At 58.7% G+C, this 25,261-nt stretch overlaps 1 protein-coding gene across 1 annotated transcript in view; it reads left to right on the forward strand.

The window, feature by feature from the left end:
• The first annotated feature begins 657 nt into the window (after positions 1-657).
• FRMD1 (FERM domain containing 1) overlaps positions 658-25,261 on the forward strand; it is a 52,445-nt gene continuing 27,841 nt past the window's right edge. Inside the window, 2 exon segments of the mRNA XM_073022255.1 lie at positions 658-743; positions 22,625-22,767. Coding sequence (XP_072878356.1) covers positions 22,636-22,767 — 132 coding nt within the window. The 5' untranslated portion in view covers positions 658-743; positions 22,625-22,635.

Here is a 25,261-nt window from a genome sequence, read left to right on the forward strand (position 1 = left end):
GAGGGGGCAAATCGCCCTGGGCCAGTGAAGCTTCAGCTGCCCTCCTGGGCAGTGGTGTGGTTTTGCACGGTGATAACATCCACCCCTTCCTAGAGCTCCACCTCCGCGTTGTCTTCCTGCTCCCAGGGCTGGAACTGGCCCATCACCCATGCAAATCCCAGGACCATCCCCTCCCTGCCACTGTCCCCCAGGGCAGGTCTCCCCTCCGCGCTCCATGCTGCCCGCCCAGGGTCCACGGCGTCCACCGACAACGCGGGCAGCGATGGGTTCAAATGCATACCGCCGTTCCGAGTAACCCGGCGGCCGGGTCGCCAGCAGCCTGCAGGGTGCGGAACCCGGTGCCTCCGCGCAGGGGGCGGCCAGTTTGGGGTGGGTGGCGCGCTCACCTCTGCAAGGCTGGGATGCTGCAGCCCCGGGCCGGGCAATCAGGAGACGTGTGACCCGGGGATGGAGCGACCCTCCAGACTGGGCGACCCCTGGGACAGGCAACTCTGGGGCCGTGTGACCTCCAGAACGGTGCGACCCCGAGAACCTGCACGGCCCGCGGTCCCGCCCGGGAGGCTCCGCTGGGCGGGGAGGGGGCGGGCGGCGCTGGCCAATCCGGGGCGCGGGCCGCGTCACCCTCTGGGATCACCGCCGCCTCCCCACGTGGTCCCACCCGGAGGGCACAAGAGCGGCGGCCGCTTTTACACTGCCCGCGGGACCGCGGCGCGGAGCCTGGAGCCGGACCTTGGCCCCTGCAGGTGAGCGCGTGGGTCTCCGCGGGCGGGGTGCGCCCTTCTCCAGCCGCCGCCCCAGGCGAGGGGACCCCGGAGGCGGGGAGTGGCGCGAACTGTCGAGTTTCAGGGGTTGCGCCCCAGGGCTTCCGCTGTCGTCCATTTGGGGCTTCCAGGACTGAAGCCGGGTCTGGGAGGACCCGCCAGCCCACGGGGGTCCCTGCACCGCGCTATGTGCCCCCTGCCTGCCTTCTGGAAGGAGCCCCGGCCCTCTCCCCCTGCCCCCATTCCCCCCCATTTGCCCCCCACTTTCCCTCACGTCCTCTCTACCTCCTCCCTTTTCCCCCCATCTCTCCCCATCTCTCCTCCAGTCCAACGCTCCCTTTCCCCGGTCCCCTCCCCCAGCCTCCTGTCTGCCCTCCCCAGGGCTCTGCGCTCAGCAGCAGGAGCTGGCCAAGGGAACCGGAAGCTCTGCCTGCCTTTACCGGCTTCCCCGCCCCACCCTCACCCTGGTGTGGGCTGGAATTTGCTTTCTGGAGCGTGTTTCTAGAGGGCTTTGGACCCTGAAAGGTGCCCACACAAGCCTGGAGGATCCTGGAGTCAGGCTCTGCTCCTGCCTTCTAAAAACCAAGTTTTCTCCTCTAGAAAAGCAGCTGTGGCTGCTTCCAGAGCCAAAAGGCCGGCACCTGAGATGAGGTACCGCCAGTGCTCAGAGCAGGAGGTGCAGACCCTGGCCAGGGTGCAGGTTTGAGTGATTTGTGTGCTGCAGGGGCAGGAACGGACATCAGGTCACAAAATGACATCTAAGCATTTAATTACCAATGTGAGGACATCCTCGCCTTTCTTCCATGAGATTGTCCAAAGCTCCCCCTTTCTCCCCTCTTTGAAAGTAAGGCTGGAGTGGGAGATGAGTGAACGTGGGAGCGGGACCTCCAGAAGGGTCTAGAAGGGCCTGGAAGGGTCTGGAAGGGCCTAGGTGGTGGTGTTTCCTAAGTAGACTGGGCAGGGGTGGTGGGGAAGGGGAGCCATCTCTGGGCAGCCCTAAATACCGCCTCTCCCCACCCATGCCACTTCAGAACTTCAGCCCTTCTCTGTGAGACCTCCCCCCCAGCCCCCACCCCTGCCCCATTAGCATTAACGAAAAGATGACTGAAGACCAAAGTGGGCTGCCCCTTCACCTATCCCACCTGCTCCCGCGGACCAGGGCAGGTGCAGTCTGTCTTTCTGGGGAAAGAGGCAGGCAGAACAGGAGCTGGGGAGGAGCCGTCCCCAGCACCAGGCACTCCAGGTGGGGCAGGGGGTGCAGCCTGGTTGGCCAGGGATGCAGGGGTCTCAGTCAGTCGTCCCCCACTCAACAACATTTGTGTCTCCTTTTTCCCCCGTGGGCTGTGGAAGGATTCTGTGGTGCCCAGGAATGCAGCACAAGAGGTCACCAGGCACCCTGGGCTTTGTCATGCAATGGGGAAGCCTCTTGAGACTCAGGGGGCATTATAGGGCCCCTTCCAGTCTCTGGGCATGGCCGGAATGGCCTGGTGGGCTTGTACGAGCTCCACAGTTGGGAACACATACCCGGGAGTTGAGCAGAGGATCCAGACCCACGGAGAAGTTTCCAGAGACAGCTGACTTGTCATCGGGATGCCAATTCCCCAGGATTCTGGCCTGGCCCCTGTCAGACCCCTTCAGATATGAACTTGACATTGAACTCAGGAAACCCTAGGCCCCGAAAAGACTAAGGAAGTCGGGAACCTGAGGACCACAGGGTGTTCTCTGCAGGACACAGCAGGAAATGTCTCCCCGAAAGCCAGGCCAGGCAGGGCTGCCTGTCACCAAGACCCAGTTTAGCCAGGACGCATCAGCTCTGCATTGACTGTCTTTGGTGCAGTTCCTCCACTGAGACCCCACAGCTCCTCCTAAGCACCCGGAGAGGGGGATTCCCATACTCAGCCTCACGGATCACTGCTTCCTCTCCGAAGAGCTCTGTTCGGCCCCTGCTAACAGAGGGGCTTCGGCCTTGTAGGGGTTCACTCACTTCCTGCTAACGGAGGGGCTTCGGCCTTGTAGGGGTTCACTTACTTCCTGCAGGTGCAGTGACCACCTCCCATAGCTAAGGAGGCACTGGAGCTGGTCTACTTATCCACGCTGTCACTAGGGGCCTCTAAGCTTTTAAAGTCGGTGTTGGGAGGGGTGGCAGGGCAAGGTTGTTGACGACACAGATTTTGTCTGATGTTTCACAATTTTGTTTGTTGTTCTAGAAGCAGTCGGGTCATTTTCTTGACATCTACAAGGTGTCTGTTTGGAAGGCTCAGTATTCTGACAGTACAGTGGCTTCCCAAGGCACGCGAACTTCCCTACCCTGCCTTGAGCCTTGTCCGAAGCATCTTCACTAAGATGCAAACCAGGGCTTTGGATTTGACGGGAATTTTGCCTTCAGTTTTGAAAATGGCTGTATTTTGAACAGGCTCAAGTCTCCCCTCCTCATAGGTAGACCCCAAGCCTGTCTTGCCCGGGACAGTCTCAAGTGCTGCCTGTCCCAGTGCGGTGATCGTTGCAGCCATGGTCACCCTGCCGGGGCTGCTCTCCCATCCCCTTGAGCGTGTGGGCGAGGCACTAGGCCAGGGCCGGCGGCGGCTCTTGCTGTTGCTGCTGCCAGGGGTCAGTGAGACCTCACCTTTCCTAGGGTCCCTCCTGGAACATTTGGAGGAGCACCAGGTGACAATGGCCATGGCCCCAGGTGGAATGGTGCTGGGGGTCCCATCAAACATCAGGAGTCCTTTCGGTGTTGCCTGAGCCAGAAGCACCCATGAGCTCAGCACAGGATCTGCCTGGGCCCCGGTCACCAGGACTGGTGGGGGGTCATTATCCACGGGAGAGGCGTTGCCAGCCCTACACTCGTCACCCAGGGTGCCAGAAGCTGAGGGCCCACAGGGCTGAGGGCTGGGCCAGGCGGGCTCCTTCAGTCCATGTGGCCCACAGCGTGCAGCCCCTGCCCTGGGCAGGCATTCCTGCCCCTCCTAGCCGTGACTAGAGCCTGTAGCTCACCCAGACCCTGTCTCTCTTCCATCCCAGCCCCACCCGGGGAGGGAGAGCAGGCGTAGGCTCGGTGGGGGGAGTGCCACTTGAAAGGCACCACTGAGGCTGGAAGGTCACTTCTCTCTTTGAACAAATATTTATAGAGCCAGGGCGGGCAGTGAGCAGGAGCGCGCCATCTCTGCTTGCGTCTCCTGCCACCTGCTGCCCGGTGGGCAGACAGCCTGCAGCAGATTATCGCGGGTGTGAGTGACACGGCACAGCGCCAGGTGCTCTGGGAGCCATGTGGAACCATTTGCCTTTCAAGGTCAGATATTCAAATGATAATGGGGCCTTCTGATAAACTCCTCCTAAGCCAAACATATTGTAAGTGCAGAAATGCATTTGATTCCCTGATAAACCCATTGTCAAGTCCAAAACTCCTAATGAAGCAATTAGTCAGAGTCCATCTGTGTTTATGGAGTGGCGGCTGCCTGCCGGGGTGTCCTGGGCCCTGGACAGTGAGCACAGCACACAGTGGCAGACGGACTGGGGGAGGACAGCGGAGGGGCCTGGGCCCAGTGGAGACTTCCCAGAAGGTCGTCGCCTTTCATGATGTGTTCAAGACCCCTGGGGCAGCCAGATGGGGGGAGGGCACAGTCAAGAGAGGGAGAGGCTGCTGCGTCTGCAGCCCAGCAGGAGAGCCGGGGACAGCAGAGACCCACGGTGGACAGTGGAACTGGCCAAGGAGGGCTTTGCTGCAGGGGACGGCAGCCTCGTCCCCGCTGGGCTCCATGTTCTGGAGAGGGCAGAGGCGCAGGCACCTCCCATATGCTCTCCACCGGGTGCCCCCAGCCAAGCCTCAGGAGCCCACCTGGCCCCACCTGTCCAGTCAGCGGGGCTGGGGCTGCCTGGTGCCAGGCTCTGTGCCCCACCAATGACCCATGGCCATCGGTGCATCATGGAGCTGTGCGCTGGTCAGCACTGGCTGCCAAAATGTCACATCCCAAGCCAGTACCGTGTAGGGTGTCCTGCAGGGAGGGTGGCCTGGCAGCCTCGCACTTCCTACTGTGGACACACTGGGGCATGGTGTCCCAGTCGCAGTGTGAACTGTGTTCTAATGGTGGTGATCAAACACATGGGGCAGCTGGTGGAGTGTGGCCAGGTGCTCTGGGCTCTGCAGGCTGAGCTGGGCTCTGGCCTCGGCTCAGAGAAGTGTTGGGACGCTGGGCAGTGTGTAAGAACCTTACAGGTTACAGCAGGAATTAGGAAGAAGTGACAGTAAAGCACCTGTCTCAGCTCTGCTCCACATAGGAAATGCAAAATACATGGAAATGGAGCCTCTTACGGGGGTCTTACCTGTGTGGGACCCCTCAACCCCCGCTCTCCAGGGAGCTTCCCCATCCCCCATGCATGTACCAAGGCGATTGTCACTGGCACTGAACTCCTTGGCCAGTTCCACTGTCCACAGGATGAATCTTCCTCTTGGTGCCTTTGTGCCCCTAGTCCTGGAGACTTCTGTGTCCCAGAGTCGGTGCACAATTTTGTGAGTGAACAAGTCAGAGATCGGCTAGGTCCTGGCCGCCACCTGGCTGCACACACTCAAAAGCTGTGCCCCCTCCGTCCCTCGATCAGCCTCCATGGCCAGAGCCGCCGGCCCACTGCTCTGATGCCACCTAGGAAGGGAAACACATCCTAACAGAGGCTTCAGAGCATCTGGCCGGCATTCCTGATAAGACCAAGGAGCCCTGAAGGCAACAGCCGCCACCGCTCCCCTACCTGGGAGCCAGGCTCAGAGCACCCACCCCAGTTCCTGGTGGGCCAGCCCTGTGTGGCCTGGACATCCCCTAGGGTCACGTCAGCTCCCATCCGCAAGGTGCCCAGCGATGACCCAGGCATCTGAATGTGGGCAGCACACTGGCCCAGGCCCCGCGGTCAGGGTCAGCCTGTGGCCCTTGTCTGTCTGCCCAGTGGCTGCTGCACACCGGAGGTCTTGCCAGGAGACTGGCTTCTTCATCTGATCAACCGGTCCTGCTAAAAGGTGCAGGCAGCCCAGGCTTCCTGAGTGGGAGGTGAGAGCAAGGAGCTGGCCTTGTTCCACCTGAAAGCAGCCAGGGGTCCTTCCTTTCCACAGTCCTTGTCTCAGGCCTAGAATTACCAGCATGGCCAGCTCCAAGCTGATGACTTCCCCTTCATGCAGGTGCACGTGTTGAAGTTACTCTGTCTTAGAACTCTTCCATTTGGGCTCTTGTAGAAAGAGGATGCTGGCTTCTCAGTGCTGGCGCCTGAGACGGGAGCTCTCGGGGCTGGGCTGTCATCGCAGTGTTCCGTGTGCTGCCAGATGCATAGTTCTCGGTAAACTTCAAGGGCCTAGAGAAACCCCATCTGTGCCTGGAAACCAGACCAGGCCTGTGGACTTCAGATAAAGGGAAGGTACTGGCCCCCGGTGGCCCCCAACCCGAACAGCTGTGTTGTCCTTAAATGTAGCAAAATTAAACGGATGGTGGTGTGTGGGGTTTTAAACTTAACCGGAGAGCGCTGATTGGAGGTTCACATATTTTTAATTTGTCTTGGTGCCTTTCCATGAACAGCACAATTTGGGTCAATGGTTTCCTTCGAGACTCTGGAACCGTACAGGGCACCTTCCCAGCTGCTCTTCTGGGTTTTCGGAGGGACACCAGGCACGAGGCCTGTTTCTCTGTCGATGTCACTGAGCATTTGTGTCTGAACCCTGGGCCTGCTCCCCAGCGACAGGTGCTGGGTCCTGGAGACTCTGGTAGGGAGCAGTTCAGGGCTGTGACGAAGGCCCATCTGGGGTTCTGGCTGAGCGCATGGACAGACGGACAGTTGGAGGACCCGGTCCAAAGCCAGGAGCTGCCAGGGGTCTGGCAGGGGCTGGGTGGCTGCATTCGCCCTGTGGTGGGTGTAGAGGCTGAGAGGCGACTTGCTTTGTCCACGACGACAGGAAGGCCGAGGTCAGACTTGCATTTCACTGACCTCTGAGCAACTAACAAGTCAGCTTCATGCTCCTGCTGCCCGGGAGGGAGGGAGCCCTATGGTCCGTTGTGCCCGTCGGGGGAACATGCCTCTTTTGGGCATCGAAAACTGCCACAGAACCTGGGACAGGCAGGTGCTGTCCCTGCCATCTTGCCAGGTGGGCTCTGTACTCTGTCCCTGGCAGCTCAGGCACCACATTGCTGTGGTCACTCGGTGCCCCTTCTACAGTTTGATTCCTGATTTTTAAATTCAGGATGTGAAGCGAAGAAAAAACAGTCACTCTCCCTTCTGTTAGAGGGGGCTTTGTCAAGTCTCCTAAACGCGCAGGGGTAACTCCACTCTCTGTTGAGGGTCCAGGATGCCTCTGACCCCTTGCACCCTTTGTGCAGGCACCAGGGCGTCCTTGGCCCAGAGCCTGCTGTGGCCCCTGGGGACACTGGACCTGCCCTGGGGCTCCAGTCCCTGGTGAGTTACAGACGGGTTGCGGCGAGGGAGGGGCCAGTAGAAGTAGCACCTGGCCGGGTACTTTGGTTCTTGTTTCTGTAATTGTTTCTTGGGCAATTTTTGTTTTGTTTTGTTTTGTTTTTCGAGACAGAGTTTTACTCTTGTTGCCCAGGCTAGAGTGCAATAGCGCTATCTCAGCTCACTGCAGCCTCCTCCTCCCAGGTTCAAGCGATTCTCCTGCCTCAGCCTCTAGAGTAGCTGGGATTACAGGCACCTGGGCAATTTTTTTATTCCTCTTGGGCCTTGGTTTCCTCCAACTGTGAAATGGGGATAATGTAAACCCTTTGCTCAATGTGACTCTGTGGGTGAACACATCTGGAAAAGGTGTAAGCACCTTCACCACGTTCTCCAGCTGTTCTGCCTTGGCTGAGAGTCGGGGACAGTTGAACCACTCTCAATGGCTGGCACCGAGAGTAGGCCCTGGTGTCACCATGGCCTCTGGGTGATGGTGGCGAGTCAGCACAGGCCCATTGATTATAACCCATGCACCACTCTGGTGGAAGTTGCTGTAAGTCGGAGAGACCATGTGTGGGTGGGGGGAGGCCATGTGTGGGTGGGGGGCAGACCATGTGTGGGTGGATGGAGACCATGTGTGGGTGGGGTGTGGGTGGGGGAAGACCATGTGTGGGTGGGGGAGACCATGTGTGGGTGGGGGAGACCATGTGTGGGTTGGGAGAGGCCATGTGTGGGTGGGAGAGACCATGTGTGGGTGGACGGAGACCATGTGTGGGTGGGGAGACCATGTGTGGGTGGGGGAGACCATGTGTGGGTGGAGGGAGACCATGTGTGGGTGGGGGAGACCATGTGTGGATGGGGGAGGCCATATGTGGGTGGGGGAGACCATGTGTGGGTGGGGGGAGACCATGTGTGGGTGGACGGAGACCATGTGTGGGTGGATGGAGACCATGTGTGGGTGGGGGGGACCATGTGTGGGTGGGGGAGACCATGTGTGGGTGGAGGGAGACCATGTGTGGGTGGAGGGAGACCATGTGTGGGTGGGGGAGACCATGTGTGGGTGGGGGAGACCATGTGTGGATGGGGGAGACCATGTGTGGGTGGACAGAGACCATGTGTGGTTGGGGGAGAGGCCATGTGTGGGTGGGGGAGACCATGTGTGGATGGGGGAGACCATGTGTGGGTGGACGGAGACCATGTGTGGTTGGGGGAGAGGCCATGTGTGGGTGGGGGAGACCATGTGTGGGTGGGGGAGACCATGTGTGGGTAGGGGAGACCGTGTGTGGGTGGGAGAGGCCATGTGTGGGTGGGGGAGACCATGTGTGGGTGGGGGAGGCCATGTGTGGGTGGGGGCTGCGTGCACATGGGAGCTGTCTGCACCTTCCTCTCAATCTTGCTGTGAACCTAAAACTATTCTAAAAAATAAAATCTATTTTTGAAAACACACAGCTTGCCTGGGAAGAGAGGCAGGTGGACAGAACAGAGTGGGCCAGGCCTTGCTGAGCAGGGAGGGTCTCCTGAGCTGGCCAACCTAGAGAGAGGGATAGCTGCCGGGTCATCTGCTAGGGAGAGTCTGGAGAAGCACAGGGGTCAGCTGAGGGCGCGGGTCCCTTACAGGCATCCCACACTGAACCCCAAGCCCTGAGGGCTGCCATTTAGAACCACACCAAACCAACCACAGAACAAAGAAACCAAAAAAACCCTAGATCTCATTTCACCTTGAACAAAAGAGGTTACTCCCTGCCGGAGTCCACCTGGCCAGAACCCACCTTGCTTCCTGAGGAGGAAGCAGTGCTAATCATTTCTGGGGAGCCGCTGGCCCTCAGCTGCTCAGAGGGTCTAATCATAAAGCTCATGTTTATCCTGCTCTGCACATGTGCTCAGTGGACAGTCTCTGAATAGTTCCAGAGGCTTTCTGGCCTCTGATCCCCATGGTCTCCCTACACAAAAATCTGAGAACCTCATTCAAGGTTCCGTGCAAAGACTGAGTTTGCCTTGATTTAAATTCCTAGGATGCTGCTGGGCCTCGGGCAAGTGGGCGCCCCGGATTTGGTCCAGGCAGCCTGAGCCTCCTGTGAAAGTTCAGCGAATGTCTACACTGCAGGCTGCTTGTCAGGTCTGTGGTGACATTTCCACAGGGCTGGCGTGGCCGAGTGTGAGGTGGGGCCAGTCAGCTCACAGCCATTGGTAGCACTTGCCGACAGGCCGAGCTGTGGATGTTTGATGAATGATGACCGTGACCTTGAGTTTTGAGAGCTCTGGATCCCAGGACCTGTTTTCAGTGACCTAACTGATATGACTGAGCCGTGTCCCCACCCGAGGTTATTACCTTGAACGGTAATCATCCCTCTGTGTGGTGGGAGGGACCCGGAGGGACGTCATTGAATTGCGGGGATGGGTTTTTCCTGTGCTGTTCTCGTGACGGTGAATAAGCCTGACGAGAGCTGATGGTTTTATAAAGGGGAGTTCCCCTGCACACGCCCTCTTGCCTGCCACCATGGAAGACATGCCTTTGCTCCTCCTTGCCTTCCACCATGATTGTGAGGCCTCCCCAGCCATGTGGAACTGTGAGTCCTCTAAACCTCTTTCCTTTATAAAGTACCCATTCCCAGGCATGTCTTTATGAGCATGTGAGAACTGACTGATACACCAACGTTGTGTGCACGTCCGGGGTCAAGGCTGCCTCTGTCCTCTCGTCCTTGGCCAGGCCTGCTCATAGGGTGGCTGCCACAGAGGTCACCCTGGTGGTGACTGGATTGGGACAGTGTCTTAGTCCTTTCAGGATGCTGTAGCAAAATCCCACAGACCAGGAGCTTAAACAACAGATGCTCAGTCCTCGCAGTCTGGAGGCTTGAAGCCTGAGATCAAGGCACCGGGCAATTTGGTGTGTGGTGAGGGCCGCTTCCTTGCAGACAGCACCTTCTTGCAGTGTCCTCACAGGGCGAAGGGGCGGACCGTCTCTCTGGGTCTCTCTTATAAAGGGATCCTCCCATTCCTGAGACCCCACCCCCATGACTGCATCACCTCCCAAAGGCCCCACCTCCTAACAGCATCTCCCTCGGGTAAAGGTTTCCACGTGGTGAATTTGGGAGACACAGACCTTCAGTCCGGAGCAGCCCGGTGTGCCCTTGTTCAGTGAGTCTTTATCGAGAACATTTTGCAAAGTCCTGGCGATGCGCAAGGACTGTGGGGTGGAGGAGCTGCTGTGACACTGAGCAGGACACATAATAGACAAGTAACGAAGACCATCCTGGTCCCATCAAACCCGGAGCGGATGGGGCATGGCGGCACACGGGTGCATCCTTGGTGAGGCCCCTGGCTGGGTGGTTGGCAGTGCTGTGTCCACAGAGATGACGTTTGAGCCGACAGATGGGCCAGTGGCAGCCCAGCAGAGGGCCAGGAAGTGCAGCGCTGTGGAGGCCGGACGGAGCCTGGCTCGTTCATGGACCTCACGGGGAAGCCACCTGGCTCGTGCCGGACACCTGAACACCCGGCTGCTGGTCACTGGCCACTCTTAGCCATTTCTTCCTAGCGACACACCTGCTCCGGAGTGAGCGGAATGAAGGCAGAACTGGGCCTGTGAGTCTGTTAGTCTGGGACCTGGGGACGCAGAACAGAGGCCGTTTTGTCTCTGGTTGACTGTGTTTTGCTTCTGCAGAGTAGCCTTCCAGCCCCTCTGTCTGAGGAGCTGCAATTCAGTTCCAGCCCGTGGGCCTCTACCGGGCCCATGTGTCACTCAGAGGCCATGTTCTCAGGGTCGTGGGCCGGCAGCACCAGCACTTGCTAGATGCGCAGATGCTGGGGCCCCGCAAATGCGGTTGCCGGCCTGCTCCCAGAGTTTCTGCATCAAGATCCACCCACTAGCTCCAGAGATACTGCTCTGTAGGGCAAGGATGCACAGTGGAGGTCCTACCTGAGCCATCCTGCTGACACCTGACCAAGGCCACCGAGTCCCCAGGAGCCTGACCCTGAGACAAGAGGAGGGGCGAGGACGGGAGGAGGACTCTGCTGGGAGCCTGGAGGGACAGAGAAGGCTCTGGGCAGAGACACAGGTAGAAAGGGCATTCCAGGCAGAAAAACCAACTGGAGCAGCTTTGGGGTACAGAGAGCAGAGTCTGTGGAAGAGGATTCAGAGAAGGGGCCTCTCCACCTGCAGCCTGCCCCTCTGTTGGGAAGGCACACACTGCGGGGTCTCCAGCCCTGCGGCTCCTTGGCCTTTTATTATCGGCTGGCACTAACCATTCTAGTTACCAGGAAGTTGTCTGGAACCAGGAAGAAGGTGTGGCCTATCTTTTGTCTTTCTGCACTAAGCTCTGAAAAGTTTACGGTTCACATTCAAGATCATAACACCCTATAGTTTACAGGCACCTTCTCCCCACAGAGCCCAAGGCAGGGAGCGGAGCTGGGAGTCCACTCGGGTGGCCAGTGAGGGCTTCCTGCTGACCCGAGGTCTCCAGCAAATGGCCTGGAATCGGTTGGCAAGCCTCGAATGGAAACCAGGACACCTGGATTTTGGAGTTGGCTTCATGAGCCCCCATTGGCAGATCAGTAAAATGGACAGAGTAGCCCCCGAGAGGGCGGCTGAGAATCACGTGGAAGCACCGTGCATGGTGGAGGTGTGCCCTGCGTGGCATCTGTTTCCTACAAACTTCAGCGCAGCACCCACTGCTGAGCATGCGTTGTGGCCAAGAACTGCTCTCAGCAGTGGGGAGACGGAAGGGAACAAAACCGCAGCAAGTAAGACCTGGCAGAGCTTTCCTTCCAGAGAGAGACAGACAGCAAACAGGCAAACAGGCACGGGTCAAATAACTCTAAATGCCGTATGCAGCCATGAAAATGCAGGCTTGTGACGGGCCTCCCCAGCAATGCAGCATCAGAGCGGGCAGTGAGAACAGGCAGGAGATGGGAAGAGCCCCTCAGACAGAACGTGCAAAGGCCCAGGGGCAGGGAGGCGAGGGGCTGGGGTGGCTGCAGCCCAGGGACCCCTTGGTGGGAGCAGAGGATGAGGCCAGAGAGTGAACAAGTCCAGCCCACGAGGGACTTGAGGTGATTCTCAGGCCTCTGGCTGCTCAGGAGGGAGCAGGGAGCCGTTTGTTCTCTGCTGTGGTCCGTGTTTAGTATGATCACGGAGCTGAGAGCCTGGGAGGCAGAGGGACGAGAATGGCAGAGAGACTCTGGAGCCCATTGCCACCATCCAGGAGGGAGACCAGCCAGCCAGGGCTGGGTCCCAGCGGTGGACGTGGAGGTGGGAACGGGGTCAGACAGAGGCTGGGTGGGTTTCAGGGGTAACACCACTGGGATTTGCTCACTGTCTGGGCGCGGGATGGAGAGCCGAGCTAAGACTGAGAGACTGAGTCCCGCGTCTGCAGCCTGAGCAGGTGGACGATGGGCTGTGATTGCTGAGTAGCTGCTTTTCCTGCCAGCGAGGAGGGCAGCACCTCCCTTCAATAAGTGGATGACGGGCACCGCCAGCGCCAGTGGGATTCGTGCCCCTCCGTGGGAGCGTCTGTTCTCACTGCAGGACTCACGTGCTTTCCCTCACCTGCTCCGGCTTCCCACTTATTTTAGGAGCAGAGTTCCATTTTCTAGTGAAACCTGAGCAGCATTTCTGTCTAAAACAGAGTTGCTGTGCCCATCTGCCTTCAACTTTCCGCTCCCCGCTGGGCGGCCCTCAGGAACGTCCCGGGGACCTGAGGACAGACGGGGCCTGGCCCAGTGCTCTAGAAGGGGTGCACCCTCGTAGAGATTCAGAAGCAGCAAGGAAACTGCTGATAGTCCGTCTGCTGTTGATCATCTGTGCACAGTGACGGTAAACAGTGTGAGTGATAAACACAGCTGTCCGGAGGCGGCCACTCCTGCCTCGGTCCTCCTCCACCTGTGTCCCGGAGGTCTGCTCCCCAAGGGAGGGGACAGCTGACCAGAGCCCAGCCGCTGTCTTGAGGCTGGTCCCTGAAAGGAGGAGGAAGCAGCCACAGCCTCCTAAGAGTCCCCTACAGGGCCACAGGCCTTCGAGGAGGGGCTGGTGTCGCTTCCCAAAAACATTCTCTAAAAACAACAGTGAGGCTGACAGTGATCGTGTCCCAGGGGCTGTGACACACCCTGGACACTCCACCCACCGGCAGCAGAAGGATTTCCCTGTACAGCTGAGGGAGCGAAGGCACACAGAAAGCCAGGGACCCCCGGGGACCCACTGCCAGAGGCTGATCCGGGTTTGAACCTGTGCCTGGTGTCAGGGCCCACGCTCACCACCCAGTGCAGCCCCCCAGGGAGGCTGCTGCCCCCGCATATGGCCCTGGTGTGGGCCAGCCCTGGGATGAAGTTATTTTACTTTCCAAATTGCCCCCTTCCCCTAAGCCACAGCTCCCGTTCTCCAGGAGCCAAACTGGCAGGGGGGACTTGGGCTCTCAGCAGGGCACGTGTGGTCAGTGTCCCGAGAGCAGGCCCAAGGAGTGGGGAGGTGGACAGGCAGGCCTGTGGGTCACATGGACACCTAGGTGGGGAGGTGGACAGGCAGGCCTGTGGATCACACAGACACCTAGGTGGGGAGGTGGACAGGCAGGCCTGTGGATCACACGGACACAAGGAGTGGGGAGGTGGACAGGCAGGCCGGTGGGTCACACGGACACCTGGGTGGGAAGGTGGACAGGCAGGCCAGTGGGTCACATGGACACAAGGAGTGGGGAGGTGGACAGGCAGGCCGGTGGGTCACACGGACACCTGGGTGGGGAGGTGGACAGGCAGGGCCATGGGTCACACGGACACAAGGAGTGGGGAGGTGGACAGGCAGGGCCGTGGGTCACATGGACACAAGAAGTCCCGGGGAGGTGGACAGGCAGGCCCGTGGGTCACACGGACACCTGGTTAGTAGCACACGTGTTTAGCGAATTAACGTTTGCCTTGACCCAGTGGAAGGCTTGCGCTAGCTGGTGCTGTGTGCAGGGGACAGGAGTGAGAGGGTAGCCTGAGGGTCCTGTCTACACAGTCCTCCCACCTGCCTGGTTGCAGCTGAGCCCCCCTGAGCCTCTGGCCCTCTGGTCCTGATGAGCTCACAGCTCCCGTCTTCCTTCCGGGAGGTTAGAGTGCTTTTAAGTGCTGAGTTAACAGCGGCAGCAGCTGAGGTCCCACAGGCGAGTGTTTATGCCCAGGAAGATCAGATGTCGGGGGAGGCAGCAGGAGAATTCCAAGCATCTGCCCTCTGGGTGGAGGGAAAAGTCCAGAGCTGAGGCAGCAGTAGCAGCTGAGAGGCCTTCGTGCTCACCTTCCCTCCCAGCCACTCCCCCGCCCATAGTTTCTTTCCAAGAATAAAAAGCCAGTCACTTGGGGAGCAGGCACTGAACCCGAGCCCCAGAGGCCCTCTGCCTCCCAGCAGGGGCAGGTGACAGCAGGAGGGTGATGGCTGCAGGCTTCGGGCTCACATGGTCCCCACCCTGAGACCCCAGCTGGAGCATCCCAGAGGCAGCGTGGGCCCTGACATCCCCCACCAGCTCCTCTCCGCCCCAGCTTTCTTATCTCTAGGATGGGAATGAAGAGCGCCCTAACCCCCGGCTTGTTGTGGGATGAGGGACTGCGGGGGAGACCCGGAACCAGAGGGAGAAAGCCTGTTCGGGGCAGGGTCCCAGGGGCTGAGGGGCCCTGCTGGGAGCACACACAGAACCCTGCCCTCACTGACACCCTGTGTCTGAGCTGCTGGCTCATGCTGCCCCTCCCCAGTCCCAAGGTTCTCAATCTGTGATCTGGGGCCAGGGTTGGAAGCACCATGAGAGGGGTGGAAGCGTGAGGGTCTGGGAGGGTCTCCGTGCCCAGAGAGGCGACGAGGTCAGCGTCCTTGGGGACCCTGTGAACAGAAGCAGAAGGGGATGGACCTAGGAATAAGTCCTGCTTCAGCCCTTCTTTAAGGGGTGTGTCCTGCTCCGCCCCTCTTTAAGGGACGTGACCCAGGAGCCCGATCTCCCCAGCGAGTAGCCTGAGAGCCTGGGATTGGGATGTCCACGCGTCTCACATGCTCCACACGCCAGCCCGTGCATCTCACATGGCAGCCCATGCATTGCACATGCCAGCCCACGCAGCTCAGAGCTCTGAGTGGTGGGAAGAGGCCACCGCACCCTCACCTGGACAGCAGCCTGCGTTCTCCCCGCAGAGCCGTCTCAGGATGTGCGGCTGACAGGGCCCTTGAACCTCTTTGTGCATCTGGGTTGACGGACATTGTTATCGGAGTGCGAGGCTCTGCTGACCAACATGTACCCCACTCTGTAGGAGGAATCATTTGCACGGTCTGCAAAATTTGTCACATAAAAAAGGTGAAATAAGGTCGGGCACAGTGGCTCACGCCTGTAATCCCAGGACTTTGGGAGGTGAGGCAGGCAGATCACTTGCGGTCAGGAGATGGAGACCAGTCTGGGCAACATGGAGAAACCCTGTGTCTACCAAAAACTACAAAACATTAGTTGGGTGTGATGGCTCGTGCCTGTGGTCCCAGCTGCTCAGGGGTCTGGGGTGGGAGAATCGCTTGAGCCAGGAGGCAGAGGTTACAGTGAGCCAAGCCTGCACCACTGCACTCCAGCCTGGACAACAGAGCAAGACACCACATTAAAAAAAGAAAGTGAAATAAGACTGAAATCAGCGGTTGAAAACCAGGCCCAAGGGAGCGTGAGAGGGGAGAGGTGAGTGGCTGGTGAGCGCGGGGCTGAAGTGGCCACAGAATCGAGGACTGCTGTCCGAGGCAGCTGGGTCACTCCTTCAGGCCTCGAGGAGGAGGAGGAGTGCTGCCCACTCTGGGCAAAGTGCAAAGATGCTGGCTCACAGGTGCCCAAGGGCACAGGCCAGGGCAGAATGGAGTCACATGGGCTTCCCCCCAGCCCCCACAGTTTCCATGGAACTTCGTGCCATCCAGTGTGGAACATCATGCATTCCAGTGTGGGGAGAAAGGGAGAAGCCCAGCTTGTTCCACAAGGACAGCAGTGTGGGGATGCTGAGGGGGTGACAGAGGAGGGCCCAAGGGATGCATGATCAGGCACAGCCAGTGTCCCATGCCCACACTGGGAACATGGCGGCATCCATGCTGGGGGTGTGGATGTCCACAATGAAGATGTGGGTGTCCACGCTGGGGACGTGGCTGGTGTCCCTGCGGGGGATGGGGTGGCTCGAGGGCCGGAAGGCAGGCAGCATCCCACGGAGCCCTCATGACAGGGAGGTGTGGGGCCTTTCTGTTTAATGTGTGTGACTTCTATGTTCTACTCTTTGTACTTTTTAGCCAAACTTTGAATTTTGAAGTGATTCACCATTAGCACCCAGCACAACATTCCAGAAGGTCTGCCCTAATCCTATGGCTCTGCGGCGTGTGGGGGACCACACGGGCTTTGGATGCTGTGGCTGGGCGATAGGGAGCCATGGAAGGCTTTGGATGCTGTGGCTGGGCGATAGGGAGCCATGGACGGCTTTGGATGCTGCGGCTGGGCGATAGGGAGCCATGGACGGCTTTGGATGCTGCGGCTGGGTGATAGAGGGCCATGGAAGGCTTTGGATGCTGTGGCTGGGCGATAGGGAGCCATGGAAGGCTTTGGATGCTGCGGCTGGGCAATAGGGAGCCATAGACGGCTTTGGATGCTGCGGCTGGGTGATAGAGGGCCATGGAAGGCTTTGGATGCTGTGGCTGGGTGATAGGGAGCCATGGAAGGCTTTGAATGCTGCGGCTGGGCGATAGAGAGCCATGGACGGCTTTGGATGCTGCGGCTGGGTGATAGGGGGCCATGGACGGCTTTGGATGCTGTGGCTGGGTGATAGGGAGCCATGGACGGCTTTGGATGCTGTGGCTGGGCGATAGGGGGCCATGGAAGGCTTTGGATACTGTGGCTGGGCGATAGGGGGCCATGGAAGCTTTGGATACTGTGGCTGGGTGATAGGGGGCCATGGAAGGCTTTGGATGCTGTGGCTGGGCGATAGGGAGCCATGGAAGGCTTTGGATGCTGTGGCTGGGCGATAGGGAGCCATGGAAGGCTTTGGATGCTGCGGCTGGGTGATAGGGAGCCATGGAAGGCTTTGGATGCTGCGGCTGGGTGATAGGGGGCCATGGACGGCTTTGGATGCTGTGGCTGGGCGATAGGGAGCCATGGAAGGCTTTGGAGCAGGGACACCTGGGAGGTGGTTGCGGATCCCCCTACAGTTCTCACGGTGGCCATGCTGGTGGCCACGCCCTTCTGTCTGGGCCTCCTTGGTCCGTTTGTTCTTATGGAGGTTGTGTCTTCATTGAAAGTGACTGACCTCCTCTGCACACCCCTTGGAGCCCAGTGGCCCGTCCTGGGGATCCATGGCCGGGTGTGTGGCTGTGGGTGGCCATTCATAGAAATGGCAAGAGGGGCACATTCCCAGGGGCTGAAGCACCCAGAGGCCCCCCCACGGCTGTCCCAAGCCTTTGAGAGGGCTCCTCCGATGTCCCCGCCACAAGGTCTCCCTCCCTCCAGGCGGCCATGTGGAGGGAGGCCGGAGTAGTGGCCATCCTGAGCCAGGCTGCTGCCGCTTTCTAGAAGGTGAGGGCCTGTGCGGCCCCCTTGGCCTGGTGGAGTCAGTTCCTGCAGCTTCCACACGGTGCGTCAGGTGAGAAAGGCCTGGCTCCCCACAGGCCCTCAGGCTGGGGCCTTTCTAGTTCTCTAGGATCCAGGTCACCCCTGCATCCTGGTCTGCCGTTAATGACTGCCTGGCTCAGGGACTCTACTCAGAGCCACCCAACTGCCCCAAATATTCCTTGTAACCGGAAGCTAGGGACTGTGGAGCTCAGTGTTGGTGGGGGGACCTGCCAGTCCTTTGTGGGAATGTGCCCGCTTGGCACAGACAGGAGCACGGGAAGGAGTGACACCCGTGTCCACGGGACCTGGAGTGGGTCCCACCCTCCCCCAACAGCCTGCTCTGCTGCTGCAGCCCCTCAACCTTTTCTGCTGCCAGCTCTGGCTGTTTAGTCACCACCCCCGTGTGGGGCAGGCCCTGCTCTGTCCCTGTGACAAGGAGGAATGAGGTGGGAGGTGACATCTCTCGACCATGGGACACCTGCTATGTCCTGATCTCAGAGTCGGTCTTGGTCTTGGGAGGATAACACAGAAGGGACAAGAGGGCTTTTTCCCTACGAAATTCCGCACCGTTGTCATTCCAAAGGGCAAGTGAGTTTGAGCCAGCGGGGCTGCGGGCGCTCTCACGAAGGGAGCCGGGTCCTGCACGCCTGCCTTTGGGAGCAGGGCCCATGGGAAGAGACAGTCTTGGGAACAAGCTCAATGGACCTCCCCCACGGGACCACACCTCTGAGGTTTTCTTCTCGGTCCAGGGGCACCCCAAACCCCTGCAGTCCAGCCCCCTTCTTTGTGGGATTTGTTCTCCTCTAAGAGATGGCAAGGGCAGTGTGTCAGAGGTATTCTGTAATTGTTGGCTTTCTAAGGCTTTTTAAATTCAGCAGTTAATGTGTTTAACTCAAGACACACACATACACTGTACATCATAACCCAATACGCACGGCGCTGAGAAATAACTTACCTTTCCCACCCGCAGTGGCCCTGGTGGCGGCTCCCAATCCATTTTCCTTTCTAACCAAAGCATGGGTTTCGTGCCCTCGTGATGCCTCACGCGTCCATCTAATCCCTAGAAGCTGATGAGCTCCCAGGGGCGAACTGTTTCCAATGGGAAGAGGCAGACCCCTGAAAACGGGGTTCTCCTTCACCCCACCTGCCGTCTCTAGTCTTCTCCCAAGAAGACACCCCACAACTTGCACCTGGGGGGCCGTGGGGGTTACTAGAAGCTGCAGGCCATTCTTCCTCGGTTAGAACCCGCAGAACTCGGGGTACCCTCTGTCCCCAGGCCCACAGTGAGGCTTCAGAAGAGGGACCAGGTGTGGGAGACCGTCATTTAGGAAGCCTTAAATGAGATGAGACTTCGTAACAAGTAAATTGACTTACGTTAAAGGCTGGAAAGGGAGAGATCGCCTCCCCATCTCACCAAAAAGAGAAGGAAAGAAGCCATCAATAAGCCATCCTCTGCCCTCCGGCTCTGCTGTCTTCCCTGGCCAGGGACAGGATGAACGTGGCACCTTCCAGACCCCAGATCGGTGTGTGTTTGCCAAGGAGGCTGTCCACACCTGAAGGCTGGGGCCCCGCCCTGCCGGCCCCATTCCCTGGGACAGGCCACCCTGTCTCCCGAGGGGCAGAGGGACCTTTTGAGTCTGCTCTGTGCCCGGCCACCTGATGAGGAGTGCACAGCTGCCCTTCGCACCCTCCTCCCGTGGAGTGTCCTAACAGGCGGGCTTCTCAGTCATCTTTCCCGTTGGGCTTAATTCGTTGACTTAACTTCTCATTCAAGTTGATGGAGATCGTTCTGATTTCATGGCACTTGGTTCACAGCAGCTCCTTTCTCTGAATCACTTTTTGAAGTTCGATCGGGGCGGTTCCCGCCGGCACCGCTGCCTCCCCTGCGGGAATGCATCACCCTCCACGCTGCTCAGATACACAAGGCAGGTCATGGCCTTTCCAGCACCCATCCCGTCTGAGACAGCAGAGACGCCCTGCAGTGCGTCACTGACCTTTCTCAACAGCCAAAGGTCAGTTCAGAGGACCAAGAAGCTGGCACCACTGAGACGGGTGATGGGCTTGGGTCCTGCACCCTCCCACCGTTTACTGCGCTGACGGTGTTCATGGACCTTATGAGGTCTGAGCTGGTGGTGAATAAATACGGCCCCGCAGTGTCCACAGGGCTGTCTCCAGCTGCCCTTTTCCTTCCTTTCTGGCAAGCACCTCCTGCGCTCCACACGTAAACTCGCCACAGGTGAGGGGCTGCCCAGAGCATCTGCCCTGGGCCAGGCTTGGATTCCTCGGTTCCCGTGGCTGCCTGGGACACTCGCCAGCCACCCTACCTGGACCCTGCAGTGCCTGGGGAAGAACTGGAGTGGGGAGCACCCTGCCCACCTCGCCCCAGGCCCTGCACCCCGCTGCGCACCCCAACCCAGGCCCTGCGCCATCCACTTGGGCAGTACAGCAAAAGTCAGGTGGCGCATCTCCCAAATACCAGCCTCCGTCGTCCCAGAAGATGGGCTTGCATGGTTCACTCATAAGAATGATCTCTCTTCTGAGACGACTTCTGAAGAGGGGTCGGTAGATTCAGGGAGGAGCTTTGCGGCAGGTCTCAGGAATCTTGGAGCCTGGGGACCTGAACAAGTCACTTCGCTGCTGTGTGCCTCAGTTTCCCTACTTACCAAGGAGCAAAATGTGCTGCATCTGGCCAACATTCTTTTCCGGGAAAACGTGCAAGGACAGCAAGAGTGTTACTGAGCCTGGTGAGAAGCCCTCACGGTGCTGACGGGCAGCAGGGACCTCCCGGGGACCCAGCGGGCAGCCCTGGGCTCCTTCCAGCAGACACTGGGTTTCTTTTTGGATTTCAACCAGGCAGGGTCGGGTAGCCGAAGGGAGAGGGCAGAGTATAGGCTAGATGGTGGGGGTGGAGGCTGAGCATGGAGCGAGACCCCGGCTGGCCACTCACTGAGCAGCTCGGCCTCTGAGCCCAGCCAGACACCTCATCCACGGACTGGGTGTTGCGGCCACCACAACCGAGTCGGTAAAGGGCCTCGCCTTGTTCTGTGACGTGCAGAAAAGGATTAGTCGGTGTGGCTGATTGTGCAGAGGAGGATGTGGAGGAGGAGTGGGCAGCCCTAGCATTCCCGGACATTAAGGCTGCATGTGAACATACGTGCGCAGGCATGTACCCACTCACATCTACACAGGCACACCCTCACACAGCACCCACGTGTCTCACACTCACGCCCACATGGTGGAATGGGTTGAGCTATGGCGCACGGGTGCACTTCCTGTTGTCCCCTCTGTGCTGTGTGTGGCAGTGGTGTTCTGCTGTCCCCCAACGCCCAGCCCCTGCCTGCCCTCTGCCACTGTCCTGTGCCTAGGCATCCCTGAGAGGTGCAGCTGCTGCCACCCTTCCTGATACACCAGCACTGTGACTCCGAGCAGAGGCTGAGGGCGCCCGGCACAGGGACGAGCTGCTCAGGCACCAGAGCCAGTGCCAGGGCCATGAGAAGCCAGCCTCTGCTCTCTGGGGCTGTTTTTCTGCCATTTTAAAAAATTTCTATGCTCTCGGCTAAAGGGGTCCCCACATCTTCCATAGTCAGCAGCTCTACGCTTGCTGTGGAGAGAAAAGAGACCACCGCTGCTGTCTTGGGTGTGAGTGTGTGGCCTCGAGGGTCTGGGAAGGGCCCAGATCTGAGCGGAGGGAGGGAGGGAGCCAGCGTCATTCCAGGGGCCGGGGAAGGTGAGACCTGAGCCTCCTAAATCTAAACCCACCGGGCCAGGCCTTAAGGCGGCTGGAGTTCGAATTTCCTGAGATGAACAACTGCCCCTCTGGAGGTCCAGACCCCTTACTAGAAGAAGGTCCTAGAGCATTCCAGACTCCATGACAGGAAACCGAAGGAGCGCATGGCTGAGGACAGAATTCCGCAACCCAGGCCCAGTGGGAACTGCGTCTCCTGACCTGCAGCGCCCAAAGGTCTGGGTGCTCCCAGGGCCAGGCAGGCTCCTGGGGTCCCTTCCCCTCCTTAACACTATGCCAAAGAACTCGAAGGCATTGCTTATCTCCGCTGAGCTGCAGCCAGGGCTCCAGGCCCTGCGGGAGATGTCCCCACCCCTCGTGCTGATGCCCCCGTCTGCTGTCCACCCGAGCCAGGACCCCCTTCCTGGCCTTCCAGTCGCTACAGGCAGGGGGGGATTTGCTGGCCCTAGGCACGGAACGAAGTGTCCTCAGTTTCCAGCCCCTAAAGGGAGCCAGGTTCCCTCCTGGCAGAACCTGTCCAGGGATGGCCACTGTGTTGTTTCCTAAGCTCAGTAGCAGATGCCACAGGAGGTGTGTGGGGCAGGGTGCCCGCCCAGGCTGCCTTCCTCCCGCCCTCCTCCTCCCCTGCTGCTGTTCCATCATCCCCAGCAGCCCTGGCTCTGGTATCTGTGGGATTTGCATGACCCCCTCCACATTATAGAAGAAGGAGCAGGCACTCCGAGGAGCTAGGGGTTGTCAGCTGGGGGAGTTGGGTTCTGTCTCCCCCAACCTGGGTCTCACGAGGTCCACACTGCGAGGCTGGGTGCTGAGCTGCCCTGCACGGGAGCGCTGCGTGGCCAGTGCCCTGAGGTTGCTTATTTGCATTCCAGGCGCCCTCCACACACCCAGCTATTTGCAGCTCTGACCCTTGCCCTGGCTTGGCCACGCTGCATTCCCAGCCCAGCCTTCCCTCTCAGTTCCCTTCCCAGTGAGAAGCTCGGCAAGGGCAGGTCCCAGAAGGCACAACTGTGATCTGGGAGGTGCTGAGCACCCACCTGTGACCCATGGCCGGGGAGGGCCCAGTAACGTCAGCATGGCGGTGCCCCCGAGAGGGTGGGGCATAGACCCCACCCAGACAAACCCTGACACGTTCCCTCCTTCAGGGGCGCGATGGATGGAGCCCAGTCCTGAGAGGCCTGCATGCAACCGGCAGGAGCCGACCCTGGGAATGGACGTAATGGCCTCAGAACACAGGGATGTCCTCGTGCTGCTGCCCAGCCAGGAGCAGCTGCGGCTGACCGTGGGGGTGAGCAGGGCCCTGGGTGGCTGTGGGGGTGAACAGAGCCATGGGGGTGAGCAGGGCCGTGGGGGTGAGCAGGGTTGTGGGGGTGAGCAGAGCCATGGCGGTAAGCAGGGGTATGGGGTGAGCAGAGCCTTAGGACACAGCCTGTGTACTGAGAAATCCCTGGACCGCCTCACTCTGCTTACGCCAGGTACCTGTGAGGTGTTGGATGGTCAGCCCTTTTACTGGGCCTGTGAAGGAAACATCACTGATAGACGTTGCTGTGAAAAATAAGTTTATGGTTCAGCACATCTTTCCTGGGAGCGCTGAGGGAAGAGCACCAGGAAGCTAGTTTCCAAGGGGTAGCTCCTGTCTTGTGTTCAGATGTCACTGTCTCTCTGCTTCTCTCTTTCCTTTTCCCCCATTTTGTCTACCTGTTTCAGTTGAGTTTGTGGGGACAGGAGTTGAGAGAGTACTTTCATTTTAATGATTAATGTGGATAATGAAAATGTGCAATTAAAATGAGAGTGGTTTGTTAAAGAACAATGACTTTCTGCGTAGCTAATTTATCAACGCTACCTGGAATGAAATATGACTTGCTAGTAATATCTTGGTTCAAGATTCCCCTGGGAATCTCTTGTCTGCCTGGAGATAGAGTTCTGTGTTTAAGTAAATGCCCATATCTATGTTTGTGGCAAAATCTCCCCCAAGACTCTGTGTCCCCACCCGGCAATGGGAAGCTGGAGTTGAGCTAATGGGGGGTGTCCCGTAGTTTCCTGGGGGCCCCAGTGGTGCCTCAGGCTTGGGGGAGGGGTCATAAGAGGACCTGTTGCAGGGAAGATGCTGTGGCTTTGGCCCCCTGCCCCATAAAAGCTGGAACTGTTATGTTTCTTGCATTGAATTTCACAGTAAGATTTTAACTGAGGGATCGTGCAGCCAGAACACAGTGAACCCCCTGGGTGAATCATGCTCGTCTGTTTTTGATGGAGCCCCCTGAAGTGCCTCTGCAACTCCTGTGGCCCCTGCTGGGCCCGGCAAGTTGGCAACCACTGAGCCCACTTCCTATCAGGGTATGCACACCTCTGTGTCTGCAGTTGGACAGGAACCCTCTATTGGGGTATGTGTGCATCTGTGTCTGCAGTAAGAGAGGAACCCTCTGTTGGGGTGTGCATGCATCCATGTCTACAGCTGGACAGGAACCCTCTATCAGGGTGTGTACTCATGTGTATCTGTAGTTAGACAGGGAACCCTCTATCGGAGTGTGTGCACACCTGTGTCTGCAGTTAGACAGGAACCCTGTATTCAACCAAATATGCGTCAAGCCCAGTTATTAGAAAGGGATGGGCTGGGAAGACCGTCACTGAGGATCTATGTTACTGCCATTGTGGGACCTGCCCTTCACCACGCTTAAGCAGACAATAATCATATTAGTCTGTTCTCATGCTGCTAATAAAGACATACCCAAGACTTGGTAATTTATAAAGGAAAGAAGTTTAATTGACTCACACTTCCACATGGCTGGGGAGGCCTCAGGAAACTTACAGTCATGGCAGAAGGCACCTCTTCACAGGGTGGCAGGAGAGAGAATGAGTGCCCAGCGAAGGGGAAATCGCCTTATAAAACCATCAGATCTAATGAGAACTCACTAGCTATCGGAACTGGATGGGGGAAACCGCCCCCATGGTTCAATAACCTCCCACCAGGTCACTCCCACAGCACGGGCAGATTATGGGAACTACAATTCAAGATGAGATCTGGGTAGGGACACAGCCAAACCATATCAATAAGGAAGCCAGTCTTACAGTAACTCAGGATTAACTCAGGATGAGTAAGCTGGATACCGCATTTGACTTGAGACGGTACAAATGAAGAACCGCGAAATGGCCGCCTGCAGATCCAGCTGCCCTAGCTGTGCCCTGCTGTGAGATTTCCTCCTGGAGCCCCAAGTAAGGGTCCTCGGGAGAGTCTGAGAGCAAAGCGCACAGCTACTGGCCGGCACCATCGGTCACAGGTTTGGCGCGCTGCAATTCCGCCCGAGAACGCTGCCTCTCCTGCCCAGTGGCCACAGACGCGCCCCAGAGCTGCAACAGACAGGACTCAGGGAGAGCTCTGCAGGGGATGCCCGCCAGTCCCGTCCATGCCGGGGCCGAACAGGTGTGAAGTAGCGTCACGTGCGGGACACCAGAAATGTGGACACAGGACGCCGGAAATGTGGACACCAGACACCGGAAATGTGGACACAGGACGCCGGAAATGTGGACACCAGACACCAGAAATGTGGACACAGGACGCCGGAAATGTGGACACCGGGCACCGGAAATGTGGACACGGGACACCGGAAACAGGGACACGCACCAGACGCTGGGTGTTTAGAGGCTGCTGTGGGAGGCTCAGCTGTAGGAACACTGTTGGGATCACTCGCATCAATTGGGCGATGGATGATGAGAGACACCTATGCTCACGCTCATGGCAGACCAAGCATTCATTTGTGCTGTGCGAGGACAGAGCCCAGAGGGCG

This window comes from Chlorocebus sabaeus, chromosome 13 (assembly GCF_047675955.1).
Source record: "Chlorocebus sabaeus isolate Y175 chromosome 13, mChlSab1.0.hap1, whole genome shotgun sequence".
NCBI lineage: Eukaryota > Metazoa > Chordata > Mammalia > Primates > Cercopithecidae > Chlorocebus > Chlorocebus sabaeus.